We start from the raw sequence: 22,207 nt of genomic DNA on the forward strand, positions 1-22,207 counted from the left end.
CTAGAGTGTCTTGATGATCTGAGACAGGTGATGAAGACAAAGAAAGAAAGGTGCTCTGCTTGACCCAATACTTACAAACAAGGAAGGATTAGTTGTGGATGTGAAACTCTGAGACAGCTTTGGCTGCTGTCTGGTTGAAGACAAGTCACTAGTGGTGTTTCCCAGCAGTTAATACTGGAGCTGATATTCTTTAACACCTTTACTGATGATCTGAATGCTGGGACAGCATGCTCAAGGTTTGTGGAAGATACAAAACTGGAGGGAGTGGCTAATAAACCAGATGGTTATGGTGTCATTCATAGGGACCGGGACAGGTTGGTGAATTGAGCTGTAAGGAATCTCCCGTGATTCAACAAGGGAAAGAATAACCCCATGCACCAGTACACACCAAGGTCCAGCTGGCTGGAAAGCAGCTCTGCAGAAAAGTACCTTGGAGTCCTGCTGGACAGCAACCTGAGCATGAGCCACCAGTGTGCCACTTAGCATCAAAGAAGGCCAACAGCATCAAGAAGAACATCACCATCAAGTCACAGGAGGTAAAGCCTCCTTTCTACTCAACACTGGTGAGGCCACATCCTGAGTACCTGTCTCCACTTCTGGGCTCCCCAGTAGAAGATGGATATGGACTTATTGGCCCAGCACAGGACAACAAATATGATTAAGCATCTCATACATGACAAGAGACTGAAGCAGCTCTGACTTTCCAGTCTGGACAAGAGAAGGCTTGGGGATGGTAGGAGATGTGTCTTATCAATGTGTATAAATACCTCATAGGAGAGACTAAAGAAGAGGGAGACAGACTTTTCTCAGTAGCACACACTGACAGGACAAGAGGCAATGGGCACAGATTAAATACAGGAAACTAAATCTGAATACAAGAAAACACTTTCTATGGGGTGATCAAACACTGGAACAGGTTGCCCAGAAATGTTGTGGAATCTTCATCTGTTGAGATATTCAAAACTCAGTTGTACACTGTCTTAGAAAACCTGTTCTAGCTGACCCTATTAGAGCAGGCAAAATTGGACAAGGTAATCTCAAGAGGTCCCTTCCAGCCTAAACAATTCTATACCTGACAAATTAGCGCTTGGACAAATATAACAGACATGCGTATAGAGAAAGAAGAAGATGGAGATCATCTCTTAAGGAAACAGAGAGGTTTCTACAAGTCAGCTTTTTGGTAGAAGTGATATATTACAGTCATTATCATCATTTACCATCCTTGTTTTGTGACAATTGCTCCTTAAAGGCATGTAACTTTCATTCAGGCAGACTGCAACTGTATTGCTTTTTTTCCTCACTTCTATCATCCAATGCTGCCATCTCCTCAGCTCTTGAATTGCTCATCTGGAAACATGCCACCTCGATAAAAGTCTATACTCAATGCCAGGTAATTCACAACCCCAGCTGTAGAAGAAATCAACACAAAACAGGCTGCTGTGTCATATCAACCAGGTTATATATACACACACGAGTACGTGAGGGAGCTGGGACACAGGCTTGAGGCACTGCTCCATGACTTCTGTGCTGTTTAACTGTTAGCATGACCCCTTGTCACATTTTTGGTCTGTGCCAATTATCAGACAATATGTGGTCACAGTATGGGGGACGGTGTTTGCCAAAACCATTCCCAGTAGACAACTTGGCCACAGTCACAATGACTGGGAGTGAAGAGAGCTCTGGCATGTGGAGGAGAGCTGGCCTGGGCCTCTTGGCTTCAGCGTAACGGTACAAGTTAGTTTTGTGTTAAGAGCATAAACGTAGCTCGTTACACAGGCAGACTATCCCGTCCCTAAGATGGAGCAGTGGGAAGCCTCAACACGTGCTTCAATCAGCCAGAAGATCTGAAGGGCTCAGGACTTCCAACAGGAGGGTAGTACTGAGAAGAACACACAAAACCTGTGGACGCATTGCTGCCTCCCCTGTTTTGGTTGCAAATTCTGTGCAAGGTCTCTGTTTCAGCAAGAGCAAAAGGTAGTAGAGGGTATATTGACTGGGACCATCGCTAAGGGGTGCCAAAATATCTCAGACTTGTCTTCTCCTTTTCAGGAAATACAACAAAAAAAGTACAGATTATACACTGACAGATGGGAACTGCCTTTTAGCTGCCTTCAGTTCATTCTTGAACCTGTGAGGACAGAAATAATTAACTGTACTGCTTCATTGTAAAATTTTATCTAGATAATCTGTTAATTGCATTTAGAAGTGTTATTAGGATAATTAGAGCCCAGCTGCCTTGGAAACTGGATTTTTGTCAGTTTTGGAGATTGTTACCGATTAAGAGGTGCACTATGAAAATGCACCATGATTTTTTTTTGAAGAGGCCAATTATATTTTCTTCTGTTCTCTCATTTCTCCCTGAAGTGAGGTTTTTCAGCCTGTATTTTCATCCCGTATAAATCAAAAATGAAAAGGCTTTACAACTGGACAAGGTTAAATTACAATTTCAAGCTTTCAAAACACTATAATCTGGAAAAGTAGATCATTTGAGTACACCCTCGGAAGACACTAATTATTGCTTTTTCCACTGTGTTAATGAATCACACTACTGGATAAAGTATGAAATAAAGAATACTAATAAATTCCATCACTATACACACTACGCAACTAATAACCATTCAGGCTCAGGAGAAGGAAAAAAAAATCTCATTTAATTCAGGGAATGGTGTTGACGACGTGTTATTGCTATGAGAAATTTCTTTGTGCAGCCTTCACCGAATAAAGCAACATGGTTCTTTTTGGGTAAGACTGGATTGTTTTCAAGAAATTACCTTTTTCAATTTATCATACTCCTACTGACTTATTCAAGGCTACAGCAGATCCTGATGTTGTGAAATCTCTGGAGTATTTGTTCAGTACCACTGAAGCAAGTTTTAATCTTGATGACTGAGGTGTAAGACAACCCAAGTTAAAACAACAACAAAAAAAATACTACTCCTGTTACCCTTAGACATTAACTCTGTCTAGAAATCAAGATAGCCACAGGTAGAGTAACAGATGAATGCTGAAATGTGACACTAAATATGACAACTGAAAAGCTGTGAAACATGCCGCAGCATATAAACATAAGCAGGCAAGAAGTTAGCCATTTGTGGTTTCAATAACATCAGCGAAAGAGACTAACAGATATTACTACCATCACCACAAAAAGATTCAGTAATTAAAAGATCTGATGCATATTAGATAATAAACTACCAATTTTTCAATAAGAACACACCAAACCTAGGTCTGATGCAACTTTTAGGTTGTATGTTATCTTGTCCTCACATCCTTCCTACTGAAAAAGACATTACACAGAATATTCTAATACAGACTTTGCCACAGGTATAAAAGAAGAGAAGGCTGTTAAGGGAACGTGCATGCTCACATGTATGTACACACTCTTTTAATAGACCCTGCCATTTTCAACCCTCTCTCTAAGAATTTACCTCTAACCTACAGATATGGGAGCTCTCTCCTCTCCCTCTAGGTTTTGACTATTTTAATTCTTAACATGACAGACACTTTCGCAGCTCCCATCCACCAAGACATTGTTTCTAACTTTCCAGAGGCAGAAAGTGTTAATAACAGTATTTATTTTGGGGTTTCAGAATTCATCTTCTTTGCTTTTGAACCATCAAAAATATTCATACAAATAAACAACTGCACTATTTAAAAAAAAACAAAGCAAAACAAACTATCACATTTTCCTTGAATCATGAAATATGGAATTTATCTCCCAGTAAAAAGATAAATTTCCTTGCCTTGGGAATAAACTACTGGTCTTGAACCACAATTAATCTAATTTCACAGACACCCCTGCAATTTTCCAACAGCCAACAACCTGGCATTTTTGACACTCAGCACTGAGGTCGCAACACTGAACTTCGTGACTTCTTCACAACTATTTGTGAGCAAGTGGGCCAAACAAGTTGCCTTTTTCATTGCAACCATCGTCTCAAAGAAATAGTAACAGAACTACAATTAACTCCACAAGGCTCTCAGTACATCAGAGGGAAAAGAAATTCAATCTTCAGTGGTCATATTTCTTGACTATGAAAACACCTTTTTAAAGAAAACTCTTTAAACGACTAAGAAATTTGATTACCTCCTGTCAAAAGGAAAGACTGCACTGCTAGCAATAAAAAGCAAGAAAGGTGTGCCTAAGTCAGTTAACCTGACATTCGGAAATAGGTTTTTCAGGTAATAAATCACAGATCAGAATCAGGTCTGTGTATTTTTGAGCAATTCTAAGCGACAGAAAATTCTTTAACTCATGACTTTACACAGGTGCATTTCAAATTATGCAGTGGTATGTTGACCTTGAGAAAAAGCATTTTAAAAAGAAATTCATGGTAATATAATTGAAATGGTATTTATAACCAATATTTGCTACAGAATAGCTTTAAAAACACTCTCTTAAAATGTGTCATTCTGTAACTAGGGTTTTGTTACAGGCTTCATAAGAATTCAAATCTCATCCATTACTTTCTGATTAGCATTTGCTTTTATTTCCTCACCAAAAAAAAAAACAACCAAAAAAACCCACAACTTGTTACCTTCTAAAGACTTCACTGCCTTTTGTGTTCAACACCCTCTGAATAAGTCTAAGGAAGTATAATACTTGAAAAATCTAAAGCATAAAGAAAAAAATAGAAAGAATGACTGCATCCTTGGACAACCTGGATTAAAAGAGCAAGGAAGGAAGAGAAATGTCTGAGAAACAAATTTTTTCTCAATCTCAAGTACCATCATTTAAGAGGAGTTATTCTGAACACTAGAATGCATTTTTGAACAAACAGATTGTCGTAAACAGGACAAGTAAAAAGGCACAGATTAAACTGTCAATAGTTCTGAGAAAGGGAAACCATAAGAAGTATCTTAGATGTAACCAAAGGTATGAATTCTTCTCATAATAAATAAATTCTATTCTAAAAGATAGAAGGATAATGTAATATTTTTTAAAGTACAGAGATTTTTAAAGACTTGATTCCCCTGGTTTTGTCTTCAAGGTTATCCAGTGTATCTATAAATGAGAGGGTGAATAGAGGAGGAGAGCTACACTTTTTATGCATTCTATCTGTAGCTGGAAGATGTCATCTTGAATGACAATACAATTTATCATTTACAAAACCCCTTCACTATACTAAACGGTTTTACCTACTCAGTTGTAATAATGTTCCAAGGAAAGCATCTGTGATAATTTACATTAGGTCTGTCCTCTTGAATGTAGAAAATGGCATTAAACAACTACTCAAGTTGCCTAAGACAAATTTAGAAGTAATTAAGAAATATTTTGAAAGGGTAGAGTTACATGCCTATAAACAAACAAACAAACAATCAATCTCCCTGGAAAATAATTTAAAAGTATAAATTATCATCACTAACACTTAACTCACCAAAATTCAAACTACTGTACTAAGTCTTGTTGATCAACTAATTGAGAGAAGACCATGCAACCATGTAGTATAATAAAGGCACTGACAGGGAGAAAAAAATACACCCCCTACTGCAGAGCTGCTATCAGTTCTAATCACTCTCATAAGCCTTGAATATTCTGTTTATGGCCAAGAGAACAAGTTTCTTAAGATCCAATATTAAACAAGGAGCTACTGCATTATTTATTGTCCCTGAAGTTTTTGAAAATAGAAGCAGCAAAGAATCAAAAAGAACTAAGTTGTTTCCCTCTGCGTAAAACATATTAAGGAAGAGATTTCAACAATGCAATGATTTGAGAGTACAAAAAACACCAACCATTAGAAAAATTAACTATGCCAACCATCAACCACAGCACCTTACTTTCTGCCCACAGTATTGAAGCTAATACAACAAATACACAAATGCCAAAAGGTAGTCAACTATCCAAGCAAGCAAACGATAGTTCATAAATGTGTTTGAATCCTTAGTAGATATTTCCACTGTAAGAATAACAGTACTACAAAGCAAAGTTTTTAGTAATAAAACATTATAGTATTTTGTTCATGTCCTGGTACTGTGCAAACAAAAAAAAAAGCATAGAATTTTTTTTTTTTGGGGGGGGGGGGGGTAGGTTTTGTTTTATTTTAAAGGGCTGAGCAGTTCTTTAAGAGACATGCATTTTTGAAACGTGAAAAAAATTAAAATACTACTGGCGTAGAAAAACCCAAAAAAAGCCTAAGACTGCCTATATTATTTCAATTTTCCCTTGTGACCTTTTAAACAAACTACAAAACTAAGAATGGATTTTTCCATCTACTGTTACATAACAAAGAAAAGCAAGTTCTAAAACTGCTATCTTCTCATACTCTTAGAAAAAAGAGATTAAGCAATACATATTTCAATATATATGTTCAAACGTAAATATTTAAAACTGTTTTAAAATGAAGAAAAAGCTGCAAAGCAAGAAAACACATACCTGATATACCCTGAGACTCTCTCTGTAGGTCACAGTACCACAGCCTGTTCACTGGATCACACCCTTCTCGAATGGACAGCAGGACATATCGGCCATCATCTGATACCTATAAATTATAGAAAATCAAAGCCAATTCATCCTCTGGAAAAAAAAAATCTAATTTGAAAAGTTAGTCCTTAAAACCCTTGCAAAAAAATGAATTGATGCTACATTTAGCTGAATTAACAGATGTATATGGAATATGAGAACTTACCAAGAACCCTCATTCACCATTTATATCAACAAACAACATCAGTATAATCTGCTGACACTTCAGGAGATCAAAATCAAACAGCTTTATCTGTTTATTCCCAGCTTTAATTAAAAAAAAAAGTTTATTATTAAAAGTATTTGAACAAAAGGAGTCTATGTGTGAAACAAATATTCTTGCTATATCAATTTATTTTTACTAGAAAAAGCTGTACACTCCCCTAACTTAATACTATTATTCATAGTGCCACACAGAACAGAAGGATTTAACCAGGTGGTAGAGGACAGCTTTGGATTTTTGGTTTGCCTCATTCCAATGAGCTTCCAAGGTACCTGTTAAAGTCTCTGCCTTCCTTGGAGGTGCATAGAGGCTAGCAGCTTTGTCTCTCAGCGACTGCCTGAATGACAGTCACTTCATTCACAGCAGAATTTGTCCCCTCAGTTTTTCAAGTGACAGTTAGTTAGGTGTGTTTTGCGTCACAAAGCAGTACACAACGTCCTAGAAGTAATCCAAGATGCTAATTTTAAGCATATAGGCACTTACTGTGGCAAATTAAACAATGCTTACAAAATTTTAATTTTTGTCCTTTTCATTAAGTTTACATAGAAATTCAATGCTGTTCCAGTAATATCAAACTACAAACACATCATGAATTTTCAGATGAAGCTTCTGGTTTTTGCCTTTGGAGAAACACATACACATGACAAAACTTCCAAAATGGAGTCTGTTGGTACATAAACTCATCAATGAAGCCTTCTTCCTACTCAAGCTTTGCAAACATACCCTGCTTCCTTGCAAATCTTTTGAAAGTGCGAGTTCATGAATGGAAGGCAGGAAGTAACAGGAAGTCATCAATTTAAAGTTTCCCTCTCCTTGCAGGGTTGTTTTGAGTGCGTTCCAAAATTACCAGGTTTAGATGTGTTATTAACAGCTGATGTAGAATGTTGGTTCCTGTCCACATTCTTACATAACAGCGTGTAATGGAAAAATCAAATCTTTAGTCACAAACTATGAGTCCAAATTCTGGAAGCTTTCCATTTGGCCCTAAGCATCTTCAAAAATTTTTACTCATAGATTGCAATAACTTCTTAGACTTACTTGGGTTAACATTCCTAACTTTAGTTGTGCATTGTATTTGTAGACTTAGTTATGCAAAACAAATTTCAGAAGAATTAGCCTGTAACTATACTGCTCCTCAAACACATTCATGGTTTTGAAGGACACAAAGGAACTTAAAATACAGCATCAAATCTCAGTATAACAAAGCTGACTAGAAAAAAAACACCAACAAAACAAAACCCAACAAATGAGTGTTTCCAAGTTATCTTTCTGACAAGCATTTTTCAACAATGTATTTTCAACAATGTATTACACCACTAAAGTTGTCCACACATCTGAAAGTTTACAAGATTAACAGAACTGAACACCTAAGAATCCTACTGGACCAGGAAAAACAGCTACGACAGGTTCAGCGGGGCAGTCTGCAAAATTTAGACATTTTGCCTCCTCCTTTCCAAGATGGATTATATCCAGAAATGAAAACCAAGATCAGGTGACCTCTTTTGAGAGAAGCATCTTTAGTGTTTTTAGACAAAAATTAACAGTTTTAATTAAACTAGTTACTGCAATATGCTGCTTAAACAACTGTTCATACTTGTAAAAGCACCAAGTTTCTTTCTTTTCCTCACTAAGTCATAAAATAAAACGTGCTAAGAAATAGCAAGTGCCGTACACAAATATAAATTTCAGTTTAGCTCAACATTATGATGAACAAAAGTCTTTCAGTCATAGCCAGAACCCACACAAATCTGTTCTTTGATGCTGTGAGTTAACAGAAGACTGCTCACTTTACCCAAGAAAGAAAACTTATTTGCAAATATTTCTGATGTTGTTGTAGCGAGGGCAATTCAGAACCTCTGACGACGGCAAATTTGAGCACATCTAATGAGTTTTTCCTTCCACATTCCCAGCTGGACAAGTGAAGAGTTGATAGCAGTTTATGTTTAATTTGAGGCAGGAATTCCCAAAGCATATTGCTGGTGGGATGCCAATTGGGTCTGTCCCTATCACTGAAGCTGTTCTTACATCAGTGAGTTCTGTAATCCAAAGGAATGTGACAGAAACAGGACGAGACACTGTTGACTGCAGCATGCTCAAGTGTTCAGTATTATAGCACAAATTTAGACACTGGCATTCCAAAATTACAGCTTGATGAGCAAATTTGGGCAGCAGTACCAGCTTATGCAGTCTCCACCTCTAGCTCTTCTTTCTGCTATGGTTGCTTGTATCCATACAAGTTCATTTCCCTAGTCACACCAGTGCAGGCATCTACCATTTGGGTAGCAAACTAGACTAGGGAACTGATACAGCTGTTAAAATACCATGTCCAAAAACAGTCCTCACTGCCCCTTGCAAAGAAAGAAAAACCCAGGGGGAAGGAAAAAAGGAAAATCCAGAAAAAAAGGAAAAAAAGAATGAAAGGGAAAGCCCTTCTGCCAGAGTAGTATCTCCGTCAGTTCACTGTGCAGCTGCTCAAATGGCTGAGCTAACAGCGCACCGAGCAACTGGAAACATGAGTAATAGGGGCAGAGATTGCTTTGAAGGCAGCTCAGATGGTAGTACTGATGAATGTGTAATCACGGCCTGAATGCCCCTGACTTCTCTATACTGTAAACAGACCAGAGTCTTGCTTTCAAAGTGACAAAGGAAATAGGATTTCCCAACTATCATTTGGTTATCCTTACACAGATACATCATCATGAGGTCAACTGCAATCCTTGCTCTTGGCCCACAAACTTATGAATTGAAATCCCATACCAGCATTTCACTCAAATCTTAAAATACATTCATGGTTCAACATAAGAGAGACAGCTGTAATGTCAGAATTGACAGTTTGAATCAGAAGCAAGTTCTTCCGTCTTCCCACATCCAAGCTGAAAGAGAAACATATCTCAAGAATTTCTCTGAGAGATTCACAACACTCAGTTCACATTTCTCTCACTCATAATTTCTATCATTTCAGACAACACCTGCTGATAAAAGGTAAGGAGGTTATAAAGCAAATAAACATCTTAAGGTGACACTTAGGTCCTGGCAAAATACGCCAGAAGTAGTCCTGTAGCCTTTCAACTGGAGCTGAGCTCCTGAGTCTGCTCAATGCTTTTCAAAGCCTTTTGGGGAAGGGGGGCTGGTCGTTTGGGGATCCAGGAACTGTACTTGATGATCTTTGTGGGTCCCTTCCAACTTGGATATTCTGTGATTCTATTTTGTCTAACAGCAACACATTTCAGACCAGAAAGCCATACATAATTAAACAAATAAACAAGAACGAACAGAAGGCTGTAAGGTTTTCAGACTTCCTGGCTTTATGTATTGCTGCTCAACTAAAAAGTCAATAGGAGAGACATTAAAGTGCTTTGCTTCCAAATAAAGTGGCTTGACAGCAACCCCAGTGAATATTAATGCTAGTTTTGAGTACTATCTGGGTAGTCACCACTGCAAGATTTAGGGCAGGGAAGAGCCTTCTATTTTTAGTTCACGAATACAATCCCTTCAAATACATATTATTATATTAAGGCCATTTTAAGCTAATCAATTATAAGTTTTTACCACTTTTGCCCTTTTTATTATCAAGGTGGAAAATTGGGATGGGGAAGAGAATAAAATAATCACAGGTTAAGATAAAGACAGTTCATCTCAGAAAAGGAAGGGAACTTAATAATAATAAAAAAAATAATATACAAAACAAGTGATGCACGATGGAATTGCTTACCACCTGCTGACCGATGCCCATCCCATCCCCGATCAGTGGCTGAACCCCAGCTGCTGTCGCTGAGCACGGCACCACAGGGTGTGGGACATCCCTTTGGGCAGCCTGGGCCAGCTGTCCTGGCCGTGTCCCCTCCCGGCTCCTGGGGCACCCCCAGCCCCTCGCTGGCCGGGCAGCACCAGGAGCAGGAGAGGCCTTGGCTCTGAGCGAGCACTGCTCTGCAGTGACTGGAACATGCCTCTGGTATCAGCGTTATTCTCATCCTAAATCCAAAACACAGCACCGTAGCAGCTACTAGGAAGAAAATTAACTCTATCCCAACTGAAACCAGGACAGCTCGTTTGTTTTTAATTAAAGGAACATATAATTTCAGAACAGTTTTCTTTTCAGTGGTTCCAAAACACATAGCTCCTATCACATTTTATGCTGTATCATTTTTTGAGATGAGAACTGGGAGAACTTCCTTTTACCAAGCAGCCTCTTCTGACTGTCTGCACAATCCAAGCCCCCTGAGAAGGCTGCAAATGCTTGTTTTGTTTTCTATTTGTATCACACTGGTTTAATCAACTACATTTCAGAAGAAATGATAGTGGGTGATCACAGCAATGGTTGATTTCAAGATCAGGTCTAAGAGAATCTCACTTTCTACACCAAGGAACTAGCTGGATATACTCTAGGCAGCACACGGCCTTATTATATATAAACATGTCGATGTGCTCTCCCCATCCATTCCCCAGCCTAGAAAAATTGCTTTGAGCATTAACTCAATTTCCTTTTTCCTTCTATTTCCTACACAAGACAGCCTCGTTCCAAAGGGAACACAGCAACAGGCACATGGGTATTTACAGACATTCTCCTTCTTAAATCTAGTACAGAGTAAGATTAGTAGTCTTCTGAGGTAACAGACTAACATTGAATCTGATTTTTTCTGTGATCATTAACTTGCTTTTGAGTGCAATGAAAGCCCCATAGCATCAGGAACTTGGCTCTGTAAGAGATTACCATCCCTGTTTGCAGCCAGAAAGTTTGCCTGGCTGTTTCACTTGAGCAAACTGACAATGTTTTGACCCCTTCCTGTTCATTCTTCCCCTGTGGATGCTGCACTTTCACATTCTTGCAGTGAAAACATGCCCTAGCACACATGAGAATTTCATTTGCAAGTTCACCTCCCTGGCTGGGCACCACTGATGTAAACTGACAGCTCTGAACCTTAAAAAAAAATATATATTTTCATCAGGTTATGGATTGCACAAAGTGTGTGTCAGACAACAAACTGTACTTGTTTTACTGCTGGCAGAATTAGGACAGGAGGGTTCCCCAGCCCTCTCCTTTCACTCCTGTTTACATTCCTGCCTCTACAGCAGCGACTTTTAACACCACCAACTGTGAAAGGCTCTTATATAATTTACTGTTTAACTTTGAGAATAACAGTCTGGCTGTGAAAGACAGTTATGATATATGAGTCTGGAGAAGAAACAAGAACACGCCACAGAGATAGAAGCCTGGGAAGCTCCTCTACTTTCAGAGTACCGATGACATTGCAAAGGTTTTGAAAATCTTCATACCAGACTGCCATCTACTGGGATGTTACTCGAGCTCCACCCCTGCTTCTTCCCAACTCCTCCACCATCCTAAAATCTGTACCAGAAAAGTTAAATGTCTTCTCAATTAATGAAAAGATTTGATAGCATCTTCAAAACTGACCTAGATATAAAGTACGACTAGCAATAAACAGATTTTTCTCAAAGGCAATCCATTCGAGTGAGGAGATGGAAATGCATCTGTCTTTCTATCCCAACACCATTTTCAGCACCACACACTTTGTTTAAAAATCAAGCATACTTTGCGCGGGTGCTGAATGAGTAACAAGTTAAGAAGCTGACGGTTCTTGCATGTTGCCCTGCAAATACAGTAAGCTCACAAAGTTTTACTCGACCCTCTTCTGTCCTAATCAGTCACCTAGCTTCTTCTCTCCATTGAAGCATACGCCACACCAACTCCCTACAGTGCACCCAAGATTACTTATTTTTCCTAGTACAATGGCAACATTAGAACTTTTGCAGTCTCTGAAGGATCTCCTTGCCAGGTATTTTTCTCCTTCTACCTTATGGTTGCAATACCTGCAATTTCTGCTCAAAACCTGAGTACAAAACTTCAAGTTCTATCCCTGCTATAAAGAAAGGTTGAGTGAGTTGATACTTAAACCACCCACACCATAATCCAACTGTCTTCCCTGGAGCTTATGTAAAACAGAAGAAAATCCAACTGTCTCTGCCTATTTGGCCAGCAAGACCCTGTAATAAACAAATGTTTTTATTTTAATCTGACAGGAATGCAAGTAAGCAGACTTTCACAAAATGCTGAGCTGTGCAAAGCTGCATTCTAAAATCTCTGGCAGCATATTAGTACCAGGTAAGAACATTTATATTTAGGGTAGCACCAATAAGCTGTATCATTTGATTTTTACTAAAGCTACTTTAATTTTTCCCTATTATTTTGTGGTCTTCCACTTTCTCAAGGACATGCTTTAAAAAAATTGACCAGAAAACTTGTTTGAATGGTATGAAAAGGAGATTTTTTTGACCTATTCCACAAAGATGAAACCACATTTTGCAATCACAGTGGTATACTTTAATTGCAGAATATTTGTTTTCTCCTGACCATTAAAAAACCATCTTTCATTAATATCAGGAAGACAGAGCCACATTTAACAGCTAGTGCTCACAGCACAACCCTAGAAAATCAGCTGTTTTATATAGTACCATCACTTAGATAAGTAAGACAAGCTCATGGTTATTTACTGAGGCGGATCTCTGCTTTACCACACCTTAAAATAGCATTTCTTCTTAAATATCAGTATCTCCAGAAGATTACGCCTCCTACAGATTAAGAGAAGTTATAAGCAGCCACATTCATTTATTAAATAAGAATGCACAATAGTGATACGTGTTCTCTATTCACCACCTTCCCCTTTTTCCCAATATTCAGGGGGATGTTTCAATCCCAGTGATTTCAGAACTAGCACCTGCAATAGATTCTATTACGCTCATATTCTACAGCAAGAACTACTACTACCAGTACACTCTTCCTATCACGTATATTAAATGCTCGAATGTCTGTGGGGTGTATATTCTCATTTATCTAAAATATTACACAAGCATTTGGTATCAGAGAAAAATAAACTTTTTATGTTTAAGCTTGCCTTAAGCTTTTTGCTCACAACAGAAGAGTCAGAAGATGCAGGATGGCTACTTCTCCACAGACTGGCCTGGAAAACCTTTTGCTACCCACTACAAGCACTGTGCTATGAGTTCTCTTCCATGGTCCTCCTAATATTCAGTTCCGTATTTCTGATCTTGAAATGCTCCAACACTGTTCAACTCAGGTGAGAAAAGGCTCTGTTACTGCGCTGTTATCTCCAAGATGGTTTTGCTAAACAAGACCTCACCTGTAAGAAGAGTACCTCTACACCGAATACAGAAGATAGCATTAAATTACACGGAAATTATATCTGAGCCTGCAAACTTTCACTACCTTAATAAGCAGTATATGCTAATGAATCAAGACTGCAATACCACTCCCCCAAGGAAAAGGAATTTGCATCACAACAACATGTGTAGTTTTGCTCACGACACTGCAAAGCAATAATAATCACTTGATGCATCACTTGTGTGAATCAGTGGATACATCACTACAAGACATCTGTCACCAACAGAAAGAAACCCATTTATTTATGGAACTAGGGAAAAATTAGGATAATGATTTCCAAATTCCATCCTATTGCTAGTTTAACTCAACAAAACAGACTAACTTTTGAACAGTAAAAAAGTTTCAAAGCCCCATTTGCACATTTATACTGATATTCAGGTCAGATGGTAATGAACATGATGACAGACTTCATGAACAGATGACATTATGCAAAAAGGTTCTGTTTATCTGTAGGTTCTGTGAAAAAAATTGATTTGTATAGATAAAGTTCAATGTGATCACTTGGTGAAGAACCTGTCGCATGCACATTCGCCATCTCATTTTGAATCTCAGAGCTCAAATTCTTTGAGAGAAGCTTTGTTTGCTGGCAGCCCACAGAAAAGATCCCCCCAACATTTTCACGTGTTGATATATTGAATGGCGAGGATAAATTGATGATCACATCTTTAAAAGGAGGTACTCTTAGGGAAAAGTAGTTCCTGGAACTGAGTACGTGCCTTCCATATTCTGTCAAAAGTGTTAGACCAAACGAGACCTTCCATAGAAGCAAAACCTACAGATTAAGCATGGTAGCCAGAAAAGTACAAAGAATTGCAACAGGATGTTATCCACTGGTAAAAACGTAAGTTCCCTGATTAACAGAATGATCTCTATGTTCCAACAGCACTTCAACAGTGCTTAAGTGACTGTGTAATTCTAATACAAACAATAAAACACACCAATGACAAAACTTACGGTCTTTTGAAGCATTCAAGTAAGGAAGAAAAGAGCATGGCTACCTACAACTATGGGTAACTGGGACTTTGAACAATGTAGATGTAGCTCAATAAAATAAACTTAGGGTGGCATTTTCAGCAGTCACTCTTTCCATCTCTAGTAACACTGTCCACAGCATATTTGTGCTGATAAAGTTTGTTGAAGGGGAAAATTAAAACTCTCCAGCAGTGCACATGGTATTAACAGAAAGTTTAATCTATATGTCTCTACTCTTCAAGTAGAAGAGACGTACTTGTTTTCAGGAAAGACACCAAGAAAACAAAAGCAAAATAAATATGTTGCAGGGAATATCCAGACATGATGCTTATTGGAATAAGCTTTTTGTGCAAGAAATGAAGGCTGGGGCTTGACGCTGACACTGAGAAAACAGAAAAGTGACAGATTTTCCATCAAATGATCCTTGTGTATCCTGGAATTTACATCAGACTGAATATCCTCAAAGAATTATTAAAAAAAAGTACATGATGGTGTCATTACAGACTTGAGGACTGATTTAAAGCAAACCAGTCTTACTTTCAGCAATTCTTAGTCAATAATTCTCAGTTCAATGCTCAGCTCTGCAACACTAATAAAAAGCTTTCTTTTAACAAACCGTTTTCCACTCTGCAGCTGCTACCAGCTGTTAGAACCTGAAAAGCCAGACTTGATGATAAGTTTCACAGTGTTTACCATACCTCAGCTCCACCCATCCATTTTGGTTCATCAGGGAATTCAGCACATAGGATATCTTCTGACTGGTTAGTTCCTAATACATGATAATGCAGCTTTTGGTGCAGATTAGTGGAGGTCTCAGTGCCTAGTGAAATGTAGATATTTAAACCAATTATTTGTCAAAGAAATCCAACAACACCCAAATAAAACCCTCAGGACCTTCAATAACCCTCTACATTTAAAAAAAATAAAAGGGAACCATTCAGCAGAAAGAACTAGGAACAAGTCAAGTCTACAAACCACTCCCCTTCAAACAAGCAATGTTATATACAATAAAATAAGACTGAACAGGTCTGCCACACGGTTTGAAGTTACCCTTTCCTTTTATTGCAGACACTTTCATCAAATGTCAGGATTCATCATTTCAAGCTTCACTTTCTAGAAATACTAAACAAGCAAAGAAAAACAACAGTCTCTGCCACATCATTCAATGATGTGTTTGCTCCCAACTCACATTGAGCAATTAAGGGGAGATCTACTACTAATCCTAGAAACTTTCTTATTTCCATCTGCTGAAAATAAAAAGCATTCTAAAGAGCTGCAGGAAGTGCTATTTGTCTCTTCCTTTTAATATTGTTCTTGCAGCATTTTCCAATGCAGCACTTCAGCTTCTGAAGTGCAAACATGCTTAAAAGTAAAGAAAACACATGGTGTGTATTTAACTTGCAAATTTGGCAAAGTTATAGGCTGCAAATATAAATACAGACAAAACTTAGGTGCTCTCTCTAAGGTTTAATAAAGAACATAGCTCCAGAAGAAACTTTTCAGTAGTACTGCCTTACAGTAACAGCTGCTAAATTCCTTTCTTGTGCTACTCCTCAAGTTTTGCTAGCTTAAACTGGGCAGTGAAATGCAGACGAATTAACCTGATAGAATAAAAACCTTATGCCCCAGTTTGTTCTTCACCAAGTCAACTTCACCTATGTCCATAAAAATGCATAAGGGGCAGTAAACTAAGTAAACTAAATAAACTGTCACGAGACATCATATTCCAGCCAACAACACCCTGTATGAAAGCAAAGAAAAATCAGTGCAGAGAAAAAGAAAAGGACCAGCAAACTTTCAAAAGAAAGACAGGGCCTGGCAGTTAAGAGTGTCCTTATGAAAGGAAGGGACACTAATTAAATATAGGTTTTGGTCATACAAGACAATCTGATATCTAATTGTATGAAGTAGTATAGCTAACTATTTGTTGCACGAGTTTACTGAAAAGGTCCTTTTGTTTCCTCATAGCATACAATTAGTGCAGCCATACTTACCATCACTCTTCCCATCTTGTTTTGGATAGCAGTTATAGAACATTCCTTTTCCATCATGGGTCCACGCCATGCAACTGAATTTAACTCTCTCCAGCGTATCTGGAAGTTCCTCAGGACCTTCCACCTTCATAAACTTGATAGTAACCCAGTCAGAACCACTGGAACTGAGGCCGTATGCGAAGTATTCGCCGTCTTCACTGAACGCGTAGCCTAGGAAAGTGGAACCAAACAAGATGCGGTAAGAACCAGTACAACGAATCAGTATTTTCAATACAGCGTTTATTTTGCCACACAGCTTTTTACTACTTACTATACGATTGGCAAATCCCAACAAAAGGGGAGAGAAACTGTGAAAGCAGGTAAAAGAACTGTGTTTACTCAACACTGAGAGGAGAGATGTATTTTCTAAAAGACAGAGGAAGTAGCTATGTATGTTATCATTTGGGATGTGCAGCACTTTTCCTGTCCCTGGGGACTTCTCATATAATTCATAGATCCATGTTTAGACACACACACACAGAAAATAGGTTCAGTAACATCACTTATGTCTGACATCTGATAGATAATTTGAGTAATAACTCTTCTGCTTCCCTGAGGTTGGGGTAAGGGGTGAAGACTGAAAATGCACATAGGTAGAATCTCATTTTGTGGTCTGTAAGACAGTAACAGCACCAAAGAAGTCAACATGAATTGAAATGCAAACAATACAACCTGATACAAAGCAGCTACCATTTCAACATTGGAATAACTGAGAACTAAACCCTGCAAAACCACGAAAACTGGAGTAACTGGAAAAAATCCCCACCAGCAAGCAAATGGGTTCATTGCTGCTATTCTCAGGTAAGATCTGAGATATATGTAGTTCTCTCTGAAGTGTGAAGAAAAAATGATTCTGAAAAAAATTCAGAAAAGTTTCCATCATAGTTGCCAAGGATCAAATTCACTTCTGCAAATCAACTCAAGTGAAGAGGCTGAATTATTGCAGACCTATCAACACCTGCAAGTTACAACCGGAAAAAACGAACAAACAAAAAATTGCAGAAATTTTAGGTTTGGGAGACACCACTGTAGCACCCTAACATGTTCTCCCCTCCAAGAACATAAGAATGGCTGTTCTGATTTATAACAAGATTCTGTCTAGCTGTCTTTAGAAGTAACTACAAGGAAGTGCCTGCAAGAGCAAGAAGGCAAGCACATATAATATTTCCCATAAGTGTTCTTCCAGGCTCTGCCCATTTTTAGCTTAAAAGACTTCTTTTCCATGAAGTAGGCTGTTAATTATCATCAATGTTTCCCTCCTCCTTGACCTTCTCCAGCTTCCCTTTAAACTCACAGTAAGCTGTCTGCATCAACGACATCCAACGTTGCTGTCTAAATCTGCTACTTCCAGCATGAACAACCACCTTCTTGAGTCAGTCAGTCTTGACTCCCACTGCCTTCACTTCATATCCCCTCATTCTTGTAATAGAAAAAATGATGAATAATGACACCCTTTTCACCTTCTCCATGCTTCTTCGTGTTGTACAGGATTTTGTAGACTGCTACCATACCCTACTAAATTCTCTCTTCCCCAAACTGATGGTCTGGGCACATTCAGCTGTTCCTGATCATTGCTCCACACCTGTGATTGTTCCTATTGCCCTCCTCTGAACTAGATTTCAGAGCCCCTTTTGAGCTGAGGGGGCCAGAACTGTATTGAATATTCAAATGCTACTGTATAACCCCTGGGTTACTAATATTATGGCATTTTCTGTTCTGTTCTCCATTTCCTTCTTAATCACTTCTGACATTTTCTGTGGTTTTTTTTGGCCACTACGGAGAACTACGGTGACATTTTCATAGAACTATCTATTGATTACAACATAAGAATTCTTCCGAAATAGTCATGGTCAGCACAGAATCCCATCCACCCTTTCCAAATGACATCAGGATTCTTTGTCCCCTGTGCATCACTTAGTTTATCTACATGGACTTTTAATTGCTAATTTATTGCTCACTTACTATCACTAAGGTCTTCCTGCAGCTCTTCATTCTCCAGTCATTCTTCAGCCTTTACCTGGGCTAATTTTGTATTAGCGAACTCTGCCAGCCCTCTGTTCACTCTTTCCTCTATATATATGAACATACCAAACCGTTCGAGTCCTAGCATAGTCCCTGACAGAACTCCACTGGAGATTTCCACTTTGAGAGCTGGTCAGTTATTCCTGTCCTTGCCTTTAAGTCAATTATTTATCAATGCCAGGGCTTTCACCTCTTGTTCTGTGGTTATTTCCCTCTAAAAAGCAGTCTCTTTCAAATATACGTCTCTTTCAAAATGCATTTAGAAATACTGCACAATTATACGTACATGACCTGTAATATCCACACTTTAAGGCAGGACTTCTCCTTAAGAAAACCATATTGATTCTTTTCAACTGTATCATTCTTGAAGAAACATCCCCTAATTCTGTCCTCTGCATAGTTTTTATTAATTGATCTTGTACAGACTTCAACGACATTGTAGAAGCAAGGCTCTTGAACTTAGAAAAGCCAATGGCAAGTGGGAAAATGGACAGATAACATGAGTTAATACCCTAGTGAACACAAGTCATTTCGTGATTCGCACAGAAGTTAATGCTGTGCTCCTTCAAAGCATCTTACATCAACTTGCTGGCTTTAAAATGTTAAGAGAATTAGTTGATACAAATGCATCAACTTTTCTTTCTTAGCTATGGACAGCATCAAGATCAGTTCATATTTCAGTGAAATACATTCCAGAATTGTGAGCAAAAAAAAAACTTTGTTCATTTTTGCAGTATTTTGTGAAAAAAATGTAGATTTAGAAGTGTTCTTCTGAAAGGCTATACAAATCCACATATGGCTACTGTGACTGCTTTCATGCAAACACACTACTCTAGCCATACTTCTACACATGAAGAGCTGTAAACCATTTCCAACTTCTGCCGGAAAGATAAAATCCGGATTTGTTCAGCAGGAACTGCTGTTTCACCAACCTCGTAAAGCCACAGTGCCATCATCAGAAAGCTTATTTGGATCAAGAAAAACTTTGGCATCAGCATCCAAGGAGTCTTGTACATATAAAACTCGCTGATTCTGTAGTCCAGTATTGTAAAAGTGAAAATACCTAAAAGAACAAAAGAGGGTAAAATCAGTATGAAGAACTCAGATTTTCAATTAGGCTAGCAAGACAAATTTGTGTAAGATTGTCAAGAAATAAAAGGCAGATAAAAATATATAGAAAAACAAGCTTTGCAGTAGAGCAAGAACCATGGCTTCCTTTTGGCAACCAGGGAGTCAATCATCCTCTGTAGGTGCCTTGCTCCACCCTTGGCACAGAGGAGGCCCAGACACTAATTTCTGTGAAGATCAGAGGAATCTCAGCTCAACAAGATGTAAAGATTATACAAAGGAGACTGTAGAATGCACACAGAATATCTTTTAGCAATAAAAACTGCATTTACTACAGTGCATTTCAAACAAAGCAAAACATTCTATAAATTTCAAGTAACTGTCTGCTAAAAAGCTCTGGCAGTCTTAGTGTTTCTGTTACAAGTGTTGGCAAAGGTTCCCACCTCCTATGATCTATGCTTTGTCATTCACTTATCTGCTTTCAAGCTGCACTGGGCGGTAGACAAATGTTCAAATGAAACAGAACTGAAATTGTTTCATCTGTATTTCCCAAGATCCATAACACGGTGTGCATTTTGAAACAGCTGTAGGAACAGAGTTACATAGTTCTCTTCAGTGAGAGATACTGTTCACATTAGAAGACACTAGAGAAGACAAAAATTATTAACTGTATTTTATGTAATTCATAGGTACTACAGTTTCCTTCCTTCAAAGGACTTGTCCGAGTTCTACTACACAAACCTGCGACTTAAACCAAATAGCAGCTTCACCCAGGGGAGCAGGGAAAGCTACGGCGTAATGTTCAAGCCTGAACATAAGTTTACCCCTTCCCTAAGAATGTCTAGTACTTGGACACAGGCATGGGAACCTGGTAAACCCAGAATGGGGAACTACACTTGCAAAGGTCTAGCTAACAATCTGCACATTGAACACGTTCAAACACTAAACGTATGTTCAGTGAGCAAGAAAAGAGAAATATTCAAAGCAACAAAAGAAAAATATGTCATCTTCCATTTGACCATGCATTTTCTAGTCAATTTTATCTCTGCAATGCTAAGCAATAAGCCGAGAAGCAAAGGTCAAACAATACGACTGTGACAGCAGAACACTCTTCCTTTTTGCAGATTCTACAGAACATCTCTTCAGACACTGTCCCTTAGCGACTGTTCTTCAGCAGAAAATTGGTGTATATTCAATTTAAGATTTTAGGAGCTGTTTTGAAAAAAGGAATTCCTAGTGCTTTTCACTGGCTGTGACTAAATAAAAGCCCAACCAGCTGCTCAAAGTAGGACCAACACGTTTTAGAAAATATTTAGAACAACGTGCACCTGACAGACTTGTGCTTTTTCTAGGATGAAGTGCCACTACCTGAGGGACCTGGAAAGGAACTCCTCAGAGTTTTACTTTTACTTGTTCTACAATGTAGTTTTGATAAACTCATTATTCCTGTTACAAAAAGATGACAAAAGCACAGGACGATAATATGACTGGGAACTAGAGACAATCAAGCATCTTATGCTCTGCATCATGCAACATATTAATACTGGCTTGAACACTTTTTTCCTAGGTCCCAACAACAAAGGAATAAATGCAAACATGATTTCCAATTTATCTTGTAGTTGCTTTTGACTTGCTCCATATTCATCATCATCTACAAAGACATTCCTCACATACCTCTTTCCTTTCTTGAAGTGGCAACTGTACTTAGGATAATCGTAGAGTTCAGTCATTCGTTCTTTGAATAGTCCTCTGACGGGACACTGCTCAAGAAAGGGTACCGTGAGCTTGTTCTGAGCCTCCACAAATGCCTGTAAGAAAAAAATCCCCCCCAGAATACATGAGTTCAAGCAGAAATTTACTTTTCCCACAGGAAACACTTTTTTTGATGCAATGCATTGCCAACATCTTTCCCCCACATAGGGTGTGTAGAGTCATACCTGAACAGCCTCACATACTTGTCTGCATTATTAAAGGCTGCAATGTTCTAACTAGATTGATTTTATATCTTGAATAATCTATTGCACACATTAGGGTAAGCAGTGGTTAGGACAAAGACAAGCTAGATTCCTGCCACTCCCCTTTAAAAAGAAGGCACCAAAGCCTTTTTTTTTTTTTTTTTTTAAAAACTCTCCCCGTATTTATCTAAATGGTATAGATAAAGCTAAGTTACAGAAAACACCTAGGAAAAGTCACCTCTTACTTCATCACAAATATACAATACTCCAATACTG

The 22,207-nt window shown here is 38.4% G+C and overlaps 1 protein-coding gene across 2 annotated transcripts in view; it reads right to left on the bottom strand.

The window, feature by feature from the left end:
- PREP (prolyl endopeptidase) overlaps window positions 1–22,207 on the bottom strand; it is a 102,899-nt gene that overhangs the window by 72,909 nt on the left and 7,783 nt on the right. For both annotated transcript variants that reach the window (XM_083829576.1, XM_083829577.1), the window contains exons 3-7: window positions 21,651–21,784; window positions 19,841–19,971; window positions 16,848–17,057; window positions 15,552–15,673; window positions 6,374–6,479 (exon numbers count right to left, since the gene is read on the bottom strand). In XM_083829576.1, the coding sequence (XP_083685702.1) occupies window positions 6,374–6,479; window positions 15,552–15,673; window positions 16,848–17,057; window positions 19,841–19,971; window positions 21,651–21,784 (703 nt within the window). The remainder of the gene's footprint in view (window positions 1–6,373; window positions 6,480–15,551; window positions 15,674–16,847; window positions 17,058–19,840; window positions 19,972–21,650; window positions 21,785–22,207) is intronic.

The sequence above is a fragment of the Anser anser genome (assembly GCF_964211835.1).
Source record: "Anser anser genome assembly, chromosome: 3".
NCBI lineage: Eukaryota > Metazoa > Chordata > Aves > Anseriformes > Anatidae > Anser > Anser anser.